We start from the raw sequence: 22,654 nt of genomic DNA, 5'->3' as shown, positions 1-22,654 counted from the left end.
CTTACTAGACATGTTTGACTAGCACGTGCCAACTTACTTCGGCGGATATTTAATTCTTTATTTCTTACCAACTTTATTAAACACAGAAATTGCCTATAAGTCATCTACGGCCATGTTCACGAACAACGAAACGACGCAACCAATATGCATAAGAATTGAGAGTGATCTATGTATTTTGCTGATGAACTTCCACTAATTTTTATATGCCTGAAAAGCGAAACAAAAATATTATAATACTGCAGTAGGAAACCAGCACTAGAAATAACAGCAAAAAAATGTACAGTTAATCTTGGAATCTTCGAAAAATTAAAGCGGTTTGTTGACCAAGTACTGTTTCCTGAGAAAATCTTTTTGAAAAATGAAAATGTACTGCGAGAAAAGGGGAAACTAATTACTAAAAAAATAAAGGGTTTGGAAAGTGCAAGTATTACTGTAGCATTTACATACATGACAAGATAAAATAATTGAACTTTGGAAAATTCACCATATTAATATAAGGGGGCGAGATGCTACGATAAAAAAGTAACAATAACACCATCCTTCTTTTTTTGGAAAATTCCCTGTCGTTTTTGAAAAAGAAATGGCTCCTGGTGAAAATGGTCCTCACTATTACGTCACCAGTAGGAATGTCCTCCCTCAAACATGAAAAGGAACGTAGAAAGAACAAACGATGCTTCTGATCTACTGAGTGATCTCTCCAGAAAGTCTCAGAGGGTCAAGAACAAGCATCAACACAGCTGCAGAAGATCTTAACGTAGCAACGGAAACCAACAGCGAAGAAGCTGCAGACATGCCGGAAAATGTGAATCTGTTACAGTTATCGAATCAGCAACGGAATGATCCTCAGACTAGAAAAGCTTCGCATTATTACTCTCATAGACGAATGGATACTATCAGATGTCGCGAACTGCCGCCATGTTGCATTCAAAGTAGATGGACTACTGACACGAAGCTCAACTCAGAGCTGCTTTGCAACGTAAATAAAGAAAACGGCTAGGCAGGGAAGAAACAAAGAGATCAAAAAACAAGAGAGAAAAGATGTTCGTCTTAAATAGACTCATAATGAATATGGAAACGTAGGACTGTGCAAAAAATAAGATAAAATAGATAGATAATAAAGATAAAAGATAGACAGATATTGTGGATAGAAAAAGATTTATTTGTATGTATGCGCCTCCATACAGTATTTCGTCGAAAGCCTGGCTTAGTAGACTGAAGATTGCGCAATTCGAGGTGGTCTTCTGGAGTAGTGCGAATCATTTGCCTCCCACTAGAATACATAGGTAACTTCTTCACTGCGTGGCCAGAGTTCGACTTGAGTCATGCTTAGATGATGGAGGAACTATACGGCCGGAACGCTCCGCGGCTCGGCTGAACTGGCTTCGCAAGGGGTTTGCTACTAGTTTACTACTTGCGCTCAGATCTCTAGTCGTTCGCGACTCTTGGAAGGATTGAAGCATTTACTTGCTTTCTATATACAATATCGCTTACAGGGGATATCATAGGGAATTTTATCTGCTGTATTATCTTACTGTGTCAGGATGAATACACAGCCATTTGTTAAGTAGTTGATTTACTGACTGGTTGGGGTCTTCTGTATTGTCTGCCGATATGTCCAAGGACATATTACACCCTGTGAAAATGAAGGTAAGCAAATAAACAACCATAAACAATCATAACAGCTTTTTCTTACTATTTCAAGTGATTAGCAATAGAAATAAAACGAGAAGCATAATGTGTTGTGATCGTATCTTAAACCAGCTAGCTTAGCTCTAATTTCTAACTAGTGCGCCCTTCCACCAAATGTAACCGAAGACTAGAGGAATGGCTCGAAATGGACACTGATCTGTCCGCAAAGCATTGTTGTTGCACCAACTCTCTGGGCTCCCTATGCTTTTAAGGATCAAGCTACATACACTCATGCACACCAGCCGATTTGTACTCCTCACATCGAAAGCATCCTGTGCTACCATTTTTCCATACGTGTATGTAACAGTCTTGATTGTAAAGTATGCAAAAGGTTCTGGTTTCTCCATAAGAGTATTGCAAATAGTTACGAAGCCCAACTTTGTCCTCTGGAAAGTCCGCGTTGGTCCGCTACGGCACTACTTTCTAAGATTGAATGACAACGATATGAAGAAAGTAGCTACTCCATCTGCATTCGCGTACAAATATAAGAATAACACTCAGATGAAATTGTTCTTTTTCCCTTTATTTTTATCTTACCTACGTTTCGTTGGAGTGATACAAATATCAGCACTATACTACTGAAAGAAGAAAGTGTATTTGATCAGTCTCCTCGGGATGCGCTTAAGCGTTCACCAACTCAGAAACGGTGGTGGTTTTACGAAATGCGCAGAATCTGTGAAAAGAGCTGCTAGGGCCAGGCGATGTATTCAAGTCAGTGTTTTTTATCCTCTCAGACAACTGCACCACCAATTTATCAACCCCGGAGATATGGAAGGCTTGGTTGGGTCCGAGCTCAGCTATCTAATAGTCACAGCCGAACCTCTTACCGATTGCACTATACCCAGTCAAGAAATATTAAAGTCAAGAAGAACAAGTCACTGGCAATCCAATTAAGATGCGCCAACGCATTTTACTACAGTTCGTTGAGGTTTTGGAGCGCGTATTAACCTATACGTTAACTTGCGATAGTCAGCCGATGATCAAATCAGTGTTTTATCTTCCCACACAAGTCCGGTACCAATTTGTCGACTCCGCAGGGATGAATGGCTTACTTAGCACTAGGGCGGATTCGAACTGCCAGCTGGGTAGTCGCAGCAGAACCTCTTACGGACTGCGCCATACTAACCCATAACAGGATTACTTGGTATCTCCGTATAATGACTTGAAAATTCGATAAATTGGAGAAGTCTGGTTCCAATTTATTGACCCCGGGGGATGAAGTGCTTGGTTGGCGCTAGCGCGGTCCCATCACTGTATTGCTGGGTACGTTTGTTGCGCTGCATGCAGCATGACCACGTGACCAACGAGTTCCGACACTGATTGTATGCGCTCGCAATTCAGCTAATCATCCGCGTAAGAAAGAGAGCCGGCAGCGACATGGATGGATTGAATGGGATGAATTTTTATTTTCAGTATTCCGCTGATTCTCCGGTGAAGCAATCTCCTTCATTAATGGAGAGACTTCGGACTGCCATTTCTTTCTCTTCAGAGAAGTCTTTTAATAGTGCGTTTTTATACAATAGGATCTATTGTTACCAGAAAAAACACGTCTAATCGGTGCTGTTTTACGTCTAAAGGGGTGCACGCACTTTTTGTTTCGTTTTAGGTGAATGAATTAACGAGAGTGTATCCTTTGCGAGTGTTGTTAGAAAGTGTGGTGGAACAGTGTGGACTGTTTCCTCCGTAATCTGCCCTTTCTTTTGAGTACAGAACTATTCTTCAGCAGCCTTTGTGCAAGACATCTTTTTCAGCTTGTTCATAAGATATTGAACCAAAAGTGATTTTAATTTTATTTGAATGTTAGCTCCAAACGAGCCGTGTGCTCTTGGCGAACCGGTTGGTTTTCTGGGAGATGTATTAGGCGGGACAGAAAGTCTCCTCACCATTTACAATTTTTCTGCTTTATTTTTTTTTTACTTGTAACAGAAATAAGTCAGTAATATAACCACCATTAGTAATTACAACAGTGTCCTACCTAATCCGAAGATCAGCGATTTCCTTCTCTCAAAACTGGGGAGACTAGGAGTTGAAGAATCGCTGACCGCCCGTTCGACCTCTTCAAACTTGGTGAAGATTTTCTTAGCTAGGAAAGCCTTGAAAGGCCGGAATAAGTGGTAGTCTGAGGAGGTAAGGTCGGGAGAATAGGGAGAACGGAGCACCGTGTCCTAGCCTAACTCCTCCAGTTTTTCATTGATCTCCTTAGCTACATGGGGCCTAGCGTTATCGAGGAGAGGTGCACCGAAGCTCGTCTCGGCCTTTTTTCTCGAACGGCCGATGCGAGCTTCTGGAGCTGAGTAGTGTATATGGAACCAATGACGGTATGGCCTTGTGGAAGCAGCTCATTCCGTTCGAATCCTAGAAAGGAGACAAAGGAGACACTTCTTGGGGTGGAGGTCCGATTTGGCTCGGCGGGTCTTGTCCTCGAGGGAGCCACACGGCACAGTCGTAGAGGACACAAATCTCATCTCCGGTAATAAGATCTTCGAGAAACTTTTGATGCATTCGAAGAAGGAAAGATTGACAAATATATAAAGGATTAAGTGTTTGGCGTTAATCAATCCGCTTAGGATGCGCCATCACGTTCACTTCAAACCAGAATCGATTGAGGTTCACGAATTAGCCTATACAATGACATCGAGCCAGCACTTTTCTGTAGCCGAGGGCCTGGAGGCGACTGACAATTGTTGAATGGCTACACCCGAGTCTCGTCGCGAGACTACGGGTGTTGATCTCCGGATCCTCTCTGACAGCGTCGAGAAGAAGCGTCTTTGACAGCGGAGTCTTCGACAGTGTGGGGGCTTCCCGACCGGTGCTCGTCTTCGAAGTCGGTGCCTCCGCTTGCGAAGCGAGCGTACCAGCGCTTGACAATCCTGACGGTAGTGGTGCCCTCGTCCAATCTGCTGTTGATGTTGCAGGCTGCTGCCGTTGCTCCTATGCCGTCACGGCACCCATGGCAAATGATAGCTCGAAGTTGCCCTTGCGTAACTGACATCGTGATTAAAGTTAAGGCCCCCGACTATATATATAAAATATATATATATATATATATATATATATATATATATATATATATATATATATATATGTATATATATGCATATATATAAAATGCCTACTGCAGAGAAGCTTCGAGAATGTTCTACAACTAACAACATGGTGCAACATGGGTCCCGCCCAAAAATGGAAAGTTCTGGAAATTTCGAAAAATGGGTGGCAAGACTTTCTGCCCAGCCTAATACTTGGAACTATTCCTGGTGGAGGACACAAGGCGACGATGTTTGCATTGCATTCCTTAGAGCGATTGCAATTTCATTCTTTTTAAGAGTTCTTTTTCAAAGTGTTTAGACAAAAAATTATCTGAATCAAATGGAAAGAGAGCCACAAGTGAATCTGATGACAGCGTCGATTTCACTCGGCATAGTGCTGGGCTGCTCATTGGTTCAGGTCCAGATGATGATCCCGAGGTGGTTCACTGAAAAGCAGTGATTTTCTGCTCAACACCAACACTGACACTCTCCACACCTTGTTGATGAAACCTTGGCTTCCTAAATTTTACGCGATCAAGCGATCTCGATCTTCTTCGTGGTTTTGGACGCGGTTATGGTCCAAACACTACAGGTTCTTCCTCCGAGTTGGTGACGGGCACTGGTGGTTGAGATGTAGGTTGTCAGGGGTTTGACACTGGCAAATGGTCCTTTCATTCTTATGTGCGAGGTCCATCGAGGAATCTCGGCTAGGCTACACTTTTGCGAGTGAGAGATCGTGATCTGCGCCTGTTGCCGAAGAGATTTTGATCCATATTAGTGAATGAATGAAAAAATCTAAAATAAAATTAGTAGAATATAATCTCTCAAAATTATGCTGAATCAGAAATAAAATTAGAATTTAAATAACTAATGATAAAACTGGATAGACAGCAAACAACAGCTTTTTTGAATTTGTCTATTCGAGTGTTGAATTATGGGAGATTCAAAGTTTTATTCAAAAAATGACTTCATGAGGACTATAGGACAACGCATTCTCATAAACATGAAAACGACATGTGTTTACTTAGTGTGGAATTAGGTGGATACCTGAGACTGGATGTGCGATACGAGCAGCAGTCAGCCCGCAAATGCCGCGTTTGTATACTATGATGCGTTTCGATCAGTATCAGTATGAACAAAAAAAGAATTAATTCAACTTGATTTTGAATTTTATTTGTTAAAGAGTTGCAATCAGATATCCCTCAAGTTATATCCGCTTATCGGCTGATGATTACTGCCGCTCCCTGGTTGGTGCCACTAAAATGACTCTCTTCTATGACAGAAAAATCAGTATGGAAAGAATCTTCAAACAATTTTCTCCCTCAGAATCATCTATTATAGGACATCTTTGAGGAAGGGAACGTTCAGAACACAGGAGGTGTTTCTCACTGCAATGTGAATTTTTAAGGTAGAGCAGCTCCAAAAAACCATCTACAAAATCTCTTCCAGTAGAAGATGAAATGAGCATACGTTTTACTACTCTTCTCGTTCAAACAATTTTCTCCTCTAAAGGCATCGTTGGCGGAGGTTTTAGGTGTTTGATTTTTGTCACGTAGGGTTACGGAATTCGAGAATTCGAAGTTTTTAGAAGCGCAGAGAGCCTTAACTCACAGGTCTAGGCACATCTTTGGGTCTATAGGAGCAGTCAGGGAATTCTATTTCGTAATTCCTATAGGTGCGAAGGATTATCCTCTCTTGTAACAAGTAATTTGGATTGTCACTACTCTCGGTTCTTGAGAACTTCGTCTCCAACTCTTTCTAATTGAAGTGGAAGTCATAGCACCCTTAGCAACTTTACCTCAAACTTGACGTGACTCTCAACTCATGGAAGCCGATTTGTTGCCATATTCAGGTCAACATTTCTTCGTCATCTGCTAGATCTACTAAATCCTACCGGATCCATGTTTCAACCTCAGCAGTTCGAGCTTGGCTTCAGAAAAACTTGATAGTTCCGTATTCGTGTTGTCGCTATTTTCGAAGTTTTATCCCGCACGATAGGTATTCAACGACAGAGAGAAGCGGTAGCAGCATAGTCTGTTCAGTACTTGTAAACGTGTTTTTCACTCCTTCGGAAACCTGCACTCGGTGTTTGCAACATGTAGCGCAGCGCTTTCATCTCGGAAAATGACTTCACTGCTCCAATGAGAAAAGAATAGAGTTATTCCTCGAACATTCTAGGATTCCTTAGTTGGTTTACATGCATACTGCTGGGATCAGTTGGAAAGCAGTTCGCAGTGCTCGAGCCAGCATGCACATCTCTCAACTTAGAGCGCTGGGTGATCTTTTTTACTTGGGCTTAGGTTGCAGCTTCAAAATTACAAAAAGTGCAGTAGCGGTAACATTAAGAAGGAAGATTCATGTAGAATCCAAGACCATTTCCAATAACGGGACGGTCTAACCATGAGATGCCCGTCGTTTCGTGAGGAGTTTCATAAAACAATGGGTTCCTTAGGTGTTGTTGCCCGGAGCCAACTTATCTGAAGACACGAAGCATTCATCTATTCACGCTTGTCCAATCCTTGAACTATAATTAGTGAACAGTAAAAGAAATAAGTTGGTAACTGTTTTATTTTCGCTTGCTGCAACAAAACCCCCTCTGCAGAATTTATGAAGCCGAACCTCACGGAGATCCACACATTGTTTTGTCTTTGAAAAGAGGAGGAGATGAAGTGAGAATTTCGGATGAGATCCTTGAGAGGATAACATAGAGTTTCCCAAATAGAAGACAATAAATCCTCGGAAATAATTCTGAATTCAAGGGCTGGCTTCTTTGGAATCCGATCAAGGACGGAAACAAATTGACTTTGAAACTTCCGAAGCCGAAAGTGGAAATAATTTAAATGACCAAAAAGGTACCACATAGAAAACATCTCATCGTAGGCATGTAACTCAAAGTTTGGAAAAACACAAATGTAGCAAATAAAAAATTATTTGCGAGAATTTAAAGAAAATACAAACGAACGGAATAGAACATGGGTCGGACTGGAATAAAAATCGTAATGCAACGCCGATGAACCCTGATAGTACCTAAATAACGCTTTGGAGCAGTAGAAAAACAATACAAGAAAGAAAATTATCAGCATATTCTAAGATTTTAGACGAATTCGAATGAAATGGTAGAGAAAGTACCGTAAAACTAATAAAAACATTTGTTAACGACGGAGCATATATGTAGAGGATATAAAGGCAAAAATAACTCGAAACATTAGTAGATATGAAATGTTGCGAGAAAACACTGTCGTGAATTACAGAAAATTACAGCAATTGTTCTCTGCTGCTCTCAAAGTAGTATTAGGGATCAATCGAAAATTGGGAAAACCTTATGCAAAACAAGCTGAAACATAATGATATGAAGGTTTGACGAACAGCTGATGGAAAAGCTAGCTGATGGAACATAAGCAAAAACACAAGGAACTGATTTTATCGACCAAAATCTCAAAATCTCGTTTTCATTCACTGCTCCTTTGTAGACGACTGGTTATCCTCAGGAGAACTTTTTAAAACAGTGAATAAGAGGGCTGAGCTTAAAAATACTTAAACTTCTGCAGGAGTGCGAGAGTGTTAAGCTCCTTGTAACACGGACGATTTCAGCTGTGAAACCAGTGAAGGTGCGCCTGATCAATGGCTGGCAAGACTTCACATCTGAAAAAGTAAACATACTGGTTTGCAATTTCCTCTATGACAGAAATGCAGGATATCATAAGCTGTAAGATTGAGGTTTTATTGGAATTGTCAGTTGTCAGTAATGTAGCTCGTCCTTCTCGCCCCAAGACTACTAGGGATTGCTGAACAGTGTCCTTGAACTCACACTGAATCACGTTTTTAAATTACATTTTGAGGTTGAGAGATCTCGAACAGATGTCTGGTTTTCGTCGGGAGCAGATTTTCTATGTCACGCTATGTACCTTCTGTGTGTTGTTTATTCGTCAGAATGCACTTCTAATTGTGCACTCTCTAACTGTAAGCGATTAAAGGTTCCAGAGAAATATTGAATACGTACATCCTCCATTTTCTGTGACCTTAGCAGTCAGGGGATTACTGTCATGATTCAGTATGTAGTATTGTTCTGCGTAGAGAAGTTACATTTCATGGTTTCACCTTCATTATTATTACTAGAATAACATTTAGGTATTACTGTTTCCGGCAGCATGCACTCTAATACTTCTGAGCAATGGAGAGCCTGAAAAATCTAGGTTTTGGCTACGTTACTGGGTAGTTTACGCACTAATGACTACTCTCAGTAGATTATTAAGGAGGTTGGGTTAAATTCAAAGCGAAGTTTAGAGTGAATTCAGCCGCAGGATTAAAGTGATATTTTCTAGATCAAATTATGAAACCAGCGATATTTCTTGGATGGAAGTAATTTTCTCCATTTTATGTCTTATTCCTGGAACTTTCCTGCTTGACTTCGTCTTCACTTTCATCATACCTCTATTCAGCGCAGTTATGAACAAGATAGAAGAGTACAACTATCACCTAGCTTGTTACTTGAATTAAAATGTGAAATGCTGATGCAGTTACGTTGACTCATGATTTGAACTATTCCTCATTTAGTAAACCTTTTCACCCAGTCACAATAATCTTGTTGTACAGGTGTAACCAACTGCTAATTAACAACAAAATCAAAAGCTAAATAACAACAACATTTGACAAATAACAGTAAACTGTAAAGTCGTAGCGTTGGTAAGTAAAGGTGAAACAAGTCTGCAAATTAGCGACTAGAAAAATGCGAATATTCGACGGTGGAACTTCTGGAATGGGACCCCGAGGTTTTCGTCGATAATGGTTTTTCTGGATGAGTTTCTCATCAACTTAACACGCTAATGACGGTCCCCAACGATGCCGTCGGACATTTTTCTGCTGCATAGGGTAATATCCAATTGGGGCGAGGCATAATGAAAAGGAACTTTTTATGAGAATATCAAATATTCGACGGTATCTGTTACCTGTTTTCAGGACTTTGCTCGACAAAGCAATAAACAACTGCTCGACAAAACAAAGATAATTGGCGCACAAAAAAGTGCGGTCCTACGTAGCAGATATGTAAAAAAACCGCTTGGTCGTCAATGTTGTGTTAAGTGCGTTAGATATGCACTCGGGCGACTTGTTGCACGAAATCTGACACGTCGCAGTCAGAAATTCCAGCCAGTAACTCTGGGTTTTTGTGCTTTCATATTTCAGAGACTGTAGAGGTGCATTTTCGCTTTTGCTGTGCTTGTTACAAAACAGATACATTTCTCTGAGTGTCCCTTAGGTGGTGCAGCGGAGCAAGCAGTTGAGATCGAGATGGGACCCTCGTCCGCGGCAGTCAGACTACACAGAATAAGTATCCCACATTTATCGTAACCGCTAGTTTCATGGTGCCACCTCGAGCGTAGCCACTTACGCGACTGCACCAGTCTTCAGGTCGCCTCGCAGGACTTTTTTCTGTAGTTGATCTCAACACGCCCAAATGGATTCAGCAAACCGAAGAAGAAGGATATAAACTAGTGAAAGGGTAAAGTGCGCAGCGTTGATCTATTCCTATGGGGATGTGCCTGCGCGACTTCAGAATTCAAATCAATTCAGAATTGCCCGAAGTTCATGGACACAACAACACCGATGACTTTCGGGGTTAGCCGATGTGCACGTCAGCGTTTTTTTAATCCTTTAATGGATGAAAGGCTTGGTTGACACATGAGCGATTTCGGACCATCGAACTTTTAGTAGCAGCCGAACTTCCTACTGACTGTGCTCCATCTACTGACTAGCAAATGTAGGATAGAATTTCTCGAGCGCAATAATTTCAAAATGATGTGCACTACTGATACAGAGATATTTCATCGAGCCCTTATGTGTAGTGAAATGGCTTGAAAATGCACTTATTCACCACCCAGAATACAAGCACTACGCAGCAGCGCTTGACTTGCAGAAGAAAGCAGATCTTAAAATCATGAAATCATCTTAACGATCCAAATAAAAAAACACGATTGACTCAACATTCGACTCTTGTGTTCAGAATAAAATACTGTAAAACTCGATTCAAAAACTGAGAAAGGATTATTGATTGTAAAAGAAAACTTTTAAAGCAAACACGATGGGAACTTTTCAAAGAGAAATGTAACCACGCGGTTTTTGTTCCAAAAGGAACGGAAAACACCTAACAGATGAAACAAGAAGACTGGAATGAATGATGAGTCAAAGTCTACATTTCTTTGTGAAGCACGAAAAGATATTACAAATGTGTGCAAAAGTCAAGGTCAGTTGTTTCTTGTTCTTCAATGAAACCAATGAAACAGAAAACACTAAAGCATCAGAGAAGAATTTTAAACGAGCATGAGGAGAGTATCTGACACCAAACTCTAAACTCTAACATGAATCTCTGGAAGATTTTCTTAATGGACATTATTATTGAGCAGTTCCTAAAATCCCATATATTGTCGCTGAAGAAGGGAGTGGGTACTGAAGGAAATTCTAGCGGTCGAGATTGTGGACAAGTCTTCGGTATCGGTTGTTCGGTTATTGATTGAATCATTTGGTATTGAACCAAAAAGATGGTAATGACACTGCAGAGAGATTGCCGACGGATGGTAAGGGGGAATTGTTGTACGACAGCACTAGCAATCTTGTGCATGCAAAAGCAAATGCTCTGTAAAACCCACCTGAATCCTTTGTTAGCCGACGCACAAAAATGTTGCAAATTATTTAGTGCTTGTGCTTGCCCTTACAAGGGTAACACTGGTCATGCGGTTGCAAACTCGTTAAGAAGAAATTGTGTATTGTAAAATTCTAACAATAATAATTTATTGCCGAATCTTGCTAAATTTATTACACGATAGAATAACTGATTTTGATACCAAGCTATATTGCACTCGATTATTTCCAGACGAGTATTGAATGATGATATTATCGTGCAATACCGAAGAACTGTACGACTAAGATTCTCGACGCCGCGAGAGTGGTATTTTCCTCCTCCTACAGTCCTCTCAAGATACAGTTTCATATAGAGCACAAGAAGGCATTGAGAAATGTCGGCAGTGCGGGATGTCAGCATTTTTATAGCAATCAGGAAATGGTGAAATGTCAACAAAAACTACTGATTGGAAAGAAATCTTATCTTGATCATTTTGGATTGGAGTTATTGTGTTGTGCTGATACATCATGAGCAACGAGATAAAAACCGTAAGGGTAATGAAATAAAGCGAAAGTTCTTTGAAGTGGCTGTGTAGGTATTTGAAAGGTACAATTTTTTAAGAAACCGATCTTATCACGTAGATCTCGTCCGTTGCGGTCAAAACAACGTATAAAATATCTATAACGTCGAAAAAGTATTCAAAAAAGAATGACACAAGAAGTCTTCGAAAGCTGACAGAAGCATAAGAGCACCAAATAAGAGTGAGTAGAAATGTGGTGAAAGAGAAAAATTAACATGCTTACACAATTTAAGGCATCACCCCACGAATCTGAGGTGGTGCAGATTTCAGGTGGAGTATTCTTATAAGGGGTAGTAGATTATGGAGAGGAGGGTGATTCCGTCCATTTCTTTTTAATCGCCGTAAAAAACGGCCCAGAAGATGCGGCGCCGCACAAGGCTGGCGCCAGTCGAACTCTTTGTAGGAAAAAGTGCGCCAGAATGCCCGAAGCCGTATCTTCCGGGTCGTTTTTTTACGGCAATCAGGAAGAAATGGAGAGAACCCCCCTCTCCATTTCTTCCTGATTGCCGTAAAAAAACTGACTGACTCTTCCTCCCCCCGTAATCTAATATTCCACCTGAAATCCGTACCACCTCAGATTCGTGGAGTGATGGCTTTAAGTGAAGGTGCTAAAGACAAGCGATGTAACCGTGAATTTTCATTAGTGCATGTTTATGTGCTATTGCGAGTGCATCAATAAAATACGGACGACTATTTATTTAGGTGACAAGCGGCCATATTTGTGAAAGGCTTTGTAGTCTCCGCTTGGTGTCGGCAAGGAGCGGCTCGATAAAGCGTGATTACATTTACTTTCGAATTTTACAATGATGACTTTTTATATTGTCACTCAAAAAGGAATTTCGAGAACATTATAGTGCAAAAGAACACATCTGCAATTTTGCGGTATTGTAAAAGCAGATTTTGTCTGTCTTTAGCGGAGTTTGGCTTCTGTATTTTCCCAGTTTTTTAGACTTTAATCGAGAAAAAATAATTTAAGTAAAGGAATAAGTAGTAATTGAAGTAAAAAGTAGTGATTTAGTAGTAAGGAAAAATTTCCGATATTATCTTTAAATTTTCTCTAGTTATTCATCCAATTTTGTCTCAATCACTTGCTCTTTGTCTGGGTGGCTGAAATTGCATTGCTGCAAGTATGTATAGTTGTAGGATTGAGATTAATGAAGGATTTTTCCCCTACAAACGCCAAACTATACTGGCAAACCATTTCTAGAAAAACACTTCTCTCCACTTCAACAGTGCTCTCCTGTACGAAACATCTTGATCACTACATTAGAAAGCCAGCATTTACGTAAGCATAACACTACTGAATCACATAAAACTCACTTAAAATAGATTAATATCCAAAGGATTCAGTGAACTGGTCCGATGAAAAAGCACCAAACCTTGTTTGAATGACAGTCTCGACTTGGCTTGACATTATCGAACAGGAGAATAACACTGTGAGGAATTTTGAAGGCTGCTGACAATCATAGCAGCTGCTTCCGATTATTGTGTCACAAGCTGGACCTCGCAGGGAAGGCGAATGAAAGACGGTGAATCTACATAGGCTACAAGGATGTGAAATAGGAGGTAGATAGAGGTGAAGAGCACTGTCTGAACTCCAGATTGAAATGGTGAAGCGTGCATTTCAATTCTACATCTCACAAATCCTGCATCATTTTCCCTATTTATCGTGAAACCTAACTAGCTTATTGATGACCTCTTGCCGATCTGGAAGGAACAGCGCATTCGCTTACAAGTTTCTACGTATTTTCCCACTTTTGCTCGTAAGAATTTGTTCTCAAATCAATTTGAAATTGCTAGTGAAGATAGGCGAAGATTGGCAAAATGATCCACATCAAAGATTGTATGTCACTTTGAATGATTTTCATTGCATTAAAGAGGTGTTTGGGTGTGGCGTAATTTTTATGCGTGCCCTTTTTATCAGCTGCCGTTAGAAAAACGACATTGGAAATTCATCGGAATCGACATGTCCTGTTTCCGTTGTTATCGTTGTTATCATTAAGAGAAAGTCTAGTTTTTTATCTTCCCAGTCAAAGACGAGCTTTAGTAGTTGAAAAAGATTAGGGCAGGAATAACAGACTCTGAATGATTGCTCACAACTTCAAATGGGCACAAAAGAAAATAGTAAATAGTCTCTAAAGAACCATTTACCGTACTCAGGTGGGATAGCTATAGATCTACGGATTTGTAAGGGTTTACGAAAAAAACTGTAGAAAAACAAAGACTTGTAGAGAAAAAATGTAGTCATAACTAGTCATAAAAATATGACAAGAGCGGCTTTGAGGCAAAAACTGCTGACTCACGTTTCATAACATCATGTTTGCGTGGCACAACATATTTCTGCATAATAGCCGTCGATCTGTTCTCTTCTTGACGTCTCCATTCTGGTTTCAACCTCCGACCTCCGATTACCTGCGAGGCTATCGAGTCCTCGCGATCTTTCATCTCTGCTGTTGACTGGCGCGTGACTCTGTTTTTTTTTTCCATATGCAGTTGTGAGCATGCGATTATTCGTGTTTTTCGTATGGTCGATGTTCGTTATCCTTCGCCCTGCTTGGAGCAGAGCTTTCTTGAGTCTCCTGTATTGATTTTCTTCGCACAATCTCGTGTAATGGAATTGGCCATCCTTCTTTGAGTTGATCTATACGAAGCCATTACAGTGAATGAGCGCAAATTCTTTCTCAAATAATGGAATGGTTTTGTTTGCGCATGTTTTGCCTGTTTGTTTTTCTTCTTGTCTCCACCTCGACCAGATAGTTTTGCGTTACTTTTTTCATCCATGCATTATCTGCTGGAGTATTTTATTTTTGCTATCATTTCTCCAACGATATTCCTTTGCTGTGGGTAGAAAAAAAGTCGTACTTCTTTGACAAATTGATATATCGAGTTTTTTTCGTCTTTTGGAGAAAGTCTATGTATACTAGCTAATTTTTAAAAACAAAAGGTTGTTGCTGAAGATGCATATCATTAAAATTTCGTTAGTATTACAACTTTCATGAAGGAGACGAATATGCCTCCGTTAGACACAACAAATTGGTCACATCTATCGCAATGGAGTAAAAGTATCGTAACATGGCAACAATTTACATATTTGCATTGTTTTATAGAAACCTTATGTAATTTCCACTTTTCATTCATGAACTTTCGTACAAGTGTTCTTGCCATTATTTGAAGGTGAGATTTACATGACTCAAATGTAGCAGAATATTTCCGAACATATGTAGATGTCTCAAGAAAAAAGTGAGCCGCCTTTCTCCTAACATAGCAAGTCTAGAGTTCTTGCAGATGCGCGATTATTTGGGATTTGTGCAGCCAAAATTCCTAGTTTTCGATTCTTCCATTAGTAATCCTGATTTAAGATTTGTTTCTCATTTTGTTTAAAGGAACGTCCTCTTCATACTCAAAAACTACTTAGAATTCGCAATACTTGGAACAGCCTTGGGTGTGCAGCTGCTTAGTCTAGATTATTTTATAACTAAACACCAAAACCTGAAGTCCGGCTTTAGCCAGACTTCAAGCTTTTTTTTGTCTACATTTCGCTCGCCTTCACCGATCAATAAGAAATAACAGTCGGGAGATTTTTTGTAAAATTAGAATTGTTTTTTATCAACGCCATCTTCACTTCTTTTTTCCCAAAAATTTAAGCATAGATGAAAAATTTCATGGTTTTTCCCTAAATGCGTCAGTTCTATATTTGGAGAACAATCAAACTTGTATTTACATCTATGTTTCTCTCAAACCTTCACAATTTGGAAGCATTATTCGAAGAATGAGTCTCCTCAGTTCTCAACTATTAGCAAAGAATGACGTGCTAAAAAGGAATGACGTGAATATCACTAACGTAGTGATAAAAATGACAGAAACAAACTTACCTTATCGAGACAAACATACACAAATGCATAAATCTGGGCAGTGGTCCAGTGCTAGGGCGCTCGCCCAGCAGTTGCATGACTATGGTTCGGCACATCACCGGACTAAGCGCGTTATTACATGGCATGATTTGGTTCGGAGCCTGAAAGGGTGGGATCACACGTGATTTATCCGATTAAATGCCCTATCCACCCAACAAAGAAAGTTCTAAGTATAGGGTCTCATAGCTAAGACTGGAAGAGAACATCATACCTTAGGAGGCTGAGGATCAGATGACTATCCTGCCACTGCTAGATGCCTGTTGTGAGATGACTAGCGCAGCCAAATATAAGCCTTAAATAGGACGCGAGTTCCCGCGTTTCGCGAGGCATTCCTCTTTGCGATTCATCTCTGGGCCGTTGGAGTAGATCCAAGGAGCTGCTAGAGCCTTCCGCACCGCAATACTATTTTCGCGCGCCAATATTAAAATATATTATAATTAATTTTTTGTTTTTAGGACCCACTTATTAACTAAAATCTTTTGCGTCAAGGTGAACATCTTCTTTGATCTGCGACTCTGGTTCCTTCAGTTGATTTTTGAACAGAAAGGTGGATCAATTACTCTTGCCACCAGAAAATGAGAACTGGCTTTTGATAGATTTCTCCAAGTAAAGCTTGCCTAAACCACAGCCAGCATGGTTCAAAATGGTAGCACAAAAATTTGGTTTTTTTTCCAGCCTGGGGACGCAGATACAAATGCTAAGAACTTCAGAAGGCATTATCTACACTTTTGTCACATCAGCAAACGCAGTCTTTTTTGATTGGTGTCCCATATCTGTAAAGAACCCTTCAGCATGCTGGTTCAAAATTTTGGACTAAAAAAATTGGAATGTAAGGTTGGCACCACCATTTTCCATTTTTCCTCTATATAAGTATTAATTTCTTGTTTTCTTTAGAACTATTGAGACCTCTCGGGCTAGAGCACTTTGAAAATCATTTATGCCATTTTTTTTATCATTTTTTTTTGAGAGATGCTGAATGTTGTCCTTCTCATGTTTACCACTTTCTGCATTGTCTGAATGCTGCTTTTCTTCTTTCCGCTTTTATATGCATGTCGTTACGGTTTCCGTTACTCAGCCCTCGTTTACATTTCATTACTTAGTTAATGTTACACTGTGCTAACGATCAGTAATCTAATCCATATCAGTGCCCTGGAGTGGTGTGAAATATAGACTTCTAAAAAATCAATTCTTCAACGAAAAACATGTATGCCTGAAATCCACTAAGATTTAAAAGCACTACCCTGAAAGCTTTGAAATTTCTCATGTCAGGATCTATCCACTAGTCGGTGGTGTTCAAGACATGACTTTCAAGAATGATAACGAGAATGCGAAACATCCTCTGCTAATCTGGGTATAAGTGAACTCAGGAGCACCTTGAGATCGATGATGGTTGATGAGATTGAAGACTGCAAAAAAGTTGGGCTGAAAACTGAATCCTACCTTAATATTAGTGTATGAATCCAATATCGAAAATCTCTACTAGCGCTGTATTTCAAAAAAAAAAAAGAAACTGTGAGGAAACCGTAGTAGGCATAAACGAGCTAGAATTGGGTCTCGCTGGAGACGCATGACAAAGAAGCAGCGTAAAAGGACTGGAAGCCTATCTTGTTGCAGAATCCATTTAAAAGATTTTACTTCGTAAATATGTGACGACTTAAAGTTTATGCGGTGATAGAAGCATCCATTTACTTTACTCTATGAGATAATTACGGCTCGATAATTGCAGGTATGAAATGGATTGCTTCAGAATAGAGTTGTTTTGGCTGATATGCTATATTTCTTCTCCGGCTACAGCATACCTACACCAGATTGTTGGAGTACGTGGACAGCTGATGTGCGGCAAGTTACCCTTGCCAGACACTACAGTGCGGATAGTGGATAAAAATTTTATAGGTATTCTTTCTGCAAATTATGTTTATGAATCACATGTTTATGTCACGATTCGTATTTCAAAAAAATCTTTGAATCAATGAAGATGTTTATTGAGTGAGAATAAAAGGTTCTTCAACAACAGGTGACCGCTTCATAGGGGCCTGGAGGTAGTTCTGGGCGTCGAACTGCATAAATGAGTTTTGCACTTCTGATTTCTCGCGGTCGGAAGCCTAGTTAGAAGTACCAAGACTCTCTGTCTTGGAAAAATGCAGCAAGGCGCTTCCCCGATTCATGCAGGTTTGGGACGGCTTGTGGGTGAAAACCAAGTTTGCCATGGCAGGCTGCTTACTATGGGGAAATGGAAAAATCCTCCATCACAAACACTGCCTCGGTACCCTGCACATTGGGTCCTCTTATCTAAGAAGTTGGATGATATGGTGAACGTTAGAAACCGATCACATCTCATCGAAATGATCAAAACCAAAAAATAAAAGTTTTAATGGAACTCGTCCATGACTCGCTATGGATGGAGTGAAGATATGTGAAAGTTCTCAGCGTGTGTATTCGACGACACAATTTTTCTCTTTCAATAATGATTATGGATGTTCAAAAGATTGATCTCCGACGAAATTTTGATCTTCGCAAAGGAGAAACAAATACAGAGAAGAACACTTCACGGATAATTTTGCTGAAATTGCGATATTTACAACATTCAAGAGTGATTTAGAGGCGAGTTCAACGATCAGCACCGACTCTGATTGGACACGACACCTGGACTGCTCGGATTTTGTTACCCAGAAAAGAAAATTGAAACAAACGTTTGTAACTTGATGTCAAAAGAAAACTTACAAAGACAAATAAGGGTTCGCTTTGAAAAAGAAGCTTTATGCTGTGAAACAGTCAGATCCTTTTTTAGAGATCCTCTAGTTTTTTTTTCTTAAAGTTATTCCAGAAAAGTTGAGGACTTTGGCAAATTAGTCTGACCTTCCTCATCTAGTTTTTGAGAAAAAGTAAAAAAAAAACGCGAAAAAAGTATAGAGATAGAGATAGAGAAAATAGAGGTAGAGAAAATCTTCCGCTATAACATGTTTGAAACAGAATTAGTTTTCACAAGGTAAGATCTTAAATATTGGACCTTGTTCATGAAAAAGTCATACACATTTTGACGCGCAGTCGAAAATCCGAAATTTCGCACTTTTCTTGTCACGCGATTACGGTAGCGCGGTTGAAGGATCCGATCACATACTTTGACTGAGCATAAAGGAGGAATTTTGTCCCCAAATTTTGATCTCTTCAGGTGTCTTGGTTCTCTCAGAAGCTAGTTGAAGAACTTGAAAAATAAATAAAAATAGTGAAAATTAAAATAAAAAAGTCATCATTATTCTCAACTAGATTTCAAGAAAACAGAAAGGTAGAAACACTATATTTCATACAAGTGTAGACAAAATCTATCTCTAAAATCATGCAAAATTGTATAGCAAAAAGTTTAATGTGAGCCTTGTTATTCAGCATCCGTGGAGGCGCTATGTCTGGTATTTTTAACAGCAGTTACCCTCTCCTCCTTTTCTTTTTGTTCTCTTCTTTTCTTTCCTGCCCTTCTAATCCCACTTACGACTGCCCCTTCCTCCCACACTCCTCTTGCGACCACCAGTTGAGAAATTACATATCTGCGCACGCTAGAGCTTGGTCACCTCGTTTGACCTTCTTTCGTCCGCTCTCTGCGCCAGAAATCAATAACAAATTTCCGATATGGATCTGTATTATGAGGAGATCGAGGAAGTGATCCACAACGAGATGTCTCTCTAAAAATTCATTGTCGGAGACTTCAACGCAAAATTAGCAAATGCCAAAGAAGGAGAATACAGGATTGGAGAATTTGGATCAGATTACTGGGATGAAAATGGAAATAGCTGCTTATGCCTGACACTCTCCTTTTTCATTGGCATTCTCTTTTCATTGAGAAAGATCATCAACGGTGGGGATGGGAATTGCGCAACGGTGCATCTCAAGCAAAGATCCACCACATATTCAGCAACTACTGGTGCTGAGGTTTCGATTGCACCAAACTTTTGCAGTAGTTCTGAAACATGTCTCTTTTGCGCAAGAACACGAGTTAGCCACATGATGGGAAGTAATATCTGCTATCGGCAGCGAAGGAAGAAAGAAGTACGACGACTACAAACTCAGAAACTCCTCGCAATGCGATTGTCACACCGAGGAAGATCCAAACAAGGACAACGACTTGCTCACCATTTGATATCCAGCCGTTTTTCGCATCTCCGAACCGGCGACAGATGGCCTAAAAGAACGAAAAGAAAGAACGTTGGAGCGGATCCAAAGAGATACTGAATACCGCCGAGGGGGTCCGCATACGAGATGAGGTGATGTGTTTACTGCACGGATGGACCAGGTTGGACCAGGTGAGAGCTCAGCCGGATAAGGGTCAAAGCCCTCTTGAATGTCGCTCACGCTGGTCTTGGATGATGATTGCAAGGGAGAGGAAAATATTCTCGCTCGCACGTTCAGTAACAACGGGTGATCTATGAATCTAAGTAAGTAACTAACGAAAGGAAAGCTGCAGTGTGTAGGAAAAGGTTAGAAGTTTGAGAGAAATTCAACCCTACTGATTATGTTACTACAGGTGCAGACACACCACTCGCAGAGACTAAAACTGGCAGTGATGGTCGGTTTGAACTTGAAGGTGGAACTTCAGCGTTCTTGACCATGAACGTGCATTTGAAAATATATCATGACTGCAACGACAAATTGGTAAGTTATACGAGATCTTTCTTCCACTCGTTTCCTAACCTTTCCGAATTCCCATACGGGTTCCATCCCAACCTGGAGCTTCACTGTGAAACTAAAGCCATCACCCCACGAATCTGAGGTGGTACGGATTTCAGGTGGAGTATTCGTACACGGGATCGTAGATTATGGAGAGAAGAGGGATTCCGTCCATTTCTTCCTAATTGCCGTAAAAAACGGCCCGGAAGATACGTTCCGGCGCGCTATTTTCTACAATAGATTCGGTTGGAGCGCGCCAGCCTTGTGCATGCGCCGCATCTTCCGGGCCGTTTTTTACGGCAATTAGGAAGAAATGAACGGGATCTTCCTTCTCTCCATAATCTACGATCCCGTATACGAATACTCCACCTGAAATCCGTACCACCTCGGATTCGTGGGGTGATGCCTTTAAAGTAGTCAAGGATCAGGGTGGTAGAGTGCATGGCCGCTGTGTTGATAATTGTACTGTTCACTTCATGTCTCCAAGACAAAAGGGTTTTTTGAATAGTTACCTGCTTAATTTCCTCCATATCGCAAAATCGGGACTCATCTCATAACAGGCGTAAAACGACATTCCATTGGTGACCTAATACTAATCCAGTAGAAAGAGATTCTCGCTCAAGGGTAAATTGAGAACCAACCAGACAGAAAACAATGCGAAGGCTGCATAAGGAAAATAAAGCATATCATTCTCGGGACCACTTTAACGAATGTTCTCAGTCCGCCATGAGGGCGACCTTCTATTTTTACTATTCAATGCTGTCAGCGACTAAAGTGCGACCAAGCACCACAAAGTTTTAGAGAAGCAGAACCGCTGCTAGAAGCAAAATCATAGCAGTTTTAAATGAGCAGAAGAGGAGGAAGGATAGAGGATAAAGTTTCTGGCGTTGATCAATCCGCTTGGGATGCGCCCCCTCGTTCACTTCAATTCAGAATCGTTTGATACGAATGTGTAATTCGCCCATGCAATGACTTGCGGTGGCTAGCCGTCAAGTCAGTGTTTTTATCCTCCCAGACAACTCTGGTACCAATTTATCGACCTCGGAGGGAAGGCTTGGTGAGCACTAGGGCGGGTTCGAACCTCCGATCAATCGTGCAGGAAGTGGAACCTCTAACCGCTATGCTACACCCTGGAATCAGAAGAGAGATTGCAGAAATTGCTGCCAGAAACGTTACAAGTCTGTGTTTTGAAAGACAAAGCCCGGGCATCCAGAACGTCATTAACAGAGCAAAAACGCTAACCAAAAATCTCCTTGGGTGGTAAAATCGTCCGTCCAAATCTCTTCGCAGTTTTTTTTTATCACCAGAACGTCTTTCACAGTAACTTCATCAATTAAATGCCATGAAAGGCTTAGCCATTGTTTGGTGGCACAACTCCGCATTTTCTGGGCTGTCCTCATTTAACGGTTGGCATTCTACCAACTTGGATATTGAACATACGTAACAAGCAATCATCGAGTCAGTGCTGCATAACAGCGATCGATGGTGGCTAGAATCACTCACAAGATCGATGGTTACAAATACAAGAACACGATCATTTTTAGCGAAATCCCTTAACTTACATAGGCGATCACCTCCATAGATTTCGTTCCAGAATTCTCGATCAACCATCATTTATTTTCATTACTCATTAAAAAAATTATGCTGATTCCGACATAATTTGTTTTATTTCACAAGCAATAAATGAAGATATGTTTTAGTGAATTGACTAATATTTCCCAGAAAAGTGCAAACCCTTCTCAGAACTCTTACAATGTTTGTGAATGCTTTCAGCATCTCAGATAGTTTGGGAATTCACCTTTGATACAGGCCATCACCAATAATCCTCTCTTTACTACTAACTTGTGTCGTGATATAACAGTGAGTTGAACTTTTACGGATTAATTTTAGCCATGCCAAAGAAGAGTGGATTTGCAAGTGCCCTCCTCTTATGTCTACAGAGGATCAGGGGTTCTGCGATGGTTCGATGCTGGCACCCTTAATATGTCCTTTCCGTATCCATACGAAGAGAGGTCATGTAAGAAGTGATCAGTGACAACACACGAACGAGCATAAAGAATACCAATACATGTATTCACTACCACTTTGCTACACAAATGACGAACCTTCCAAGACCGAAAATTTGTAGAATGAGTACATTATTGTTCTTCGCCTAATTTGCGCAATTAATAAAAACTTC

General features: G+C 40.4%; 2 protein-coding genes across 3 annotated transcripts; both read left to right on the top strand.

Moving 5' to 3' along the window:
- Window positions 1-1,611: 1,611 nt before the first annotated feature.
- On the top strand, window positions 1,612-9,212 carry RB195_011042 (uncharacterized protein; the record flags this gene model as incomplete). The annotated part of the gene is made up of 6 exons (XM_064192296.1): window positions 1,612-1,647; window positions 3,103-3,193; window positions 8,307-8,421; window positions 8,555-8,675; window positions 8,844-8,971; window positions 9,038-9,212. The coding sequence occupies 6 exons, from the start codon at window positions 1,612-1,614 to the stop codon at window positions 9,210-9,212; spliced, it is 666 nt and encodes a 221-aa protein (XP_064049879.1).
- Window positions 9,213-17,552: 8,340 nt separating this feature from the next.
- RB195_011041 (uncharacterized protein) lies at window positions 17,553-22,503 on the top strand (the record flags this gene model as incomplete). Of its 2 annotated transcripts, none has more annotated exons than XM_064192294.1 (3): window positions 17,553-17,712; window positions 20,333-20,460; window positions 22,366-22,503. In XM_064192294.1, the coding sequence occupies 3 exons, from the start codon at window positions 17,553-17,555 to the stop codon at window positions 22,501-22,503; spliced, it is 426 nt and encodes a 141-aa protein (XP_064049877.1). The 2 variants fall into 2 exon arrangements, with proteins under 2 accessions (XP_064049877.1, XP_064049878.1); XM_064192295.1 differs by having other exon boundaries at window positions 17,652-17,712.
- Window positions 22,504-22,654: the final 151 nt, after the last annotated feature.

This window comes from Necator americanus, chromosome III (genome assembly GCF_031761385.1).
Source record: "Necator americanus strain Aroian chromosome III, whole genome shotgun sequence".
Lineage (NCBI taxonomy): Eukaryota > Metazoa > Nematoda > Chromadorea > Rhabditida > Ancylostomatidae > Necator > Necator americanus.
Note: the sequence above shows the minus strand (reverse complement) of the source record. Positions and strands in the feature narration are given on the sequence as shown.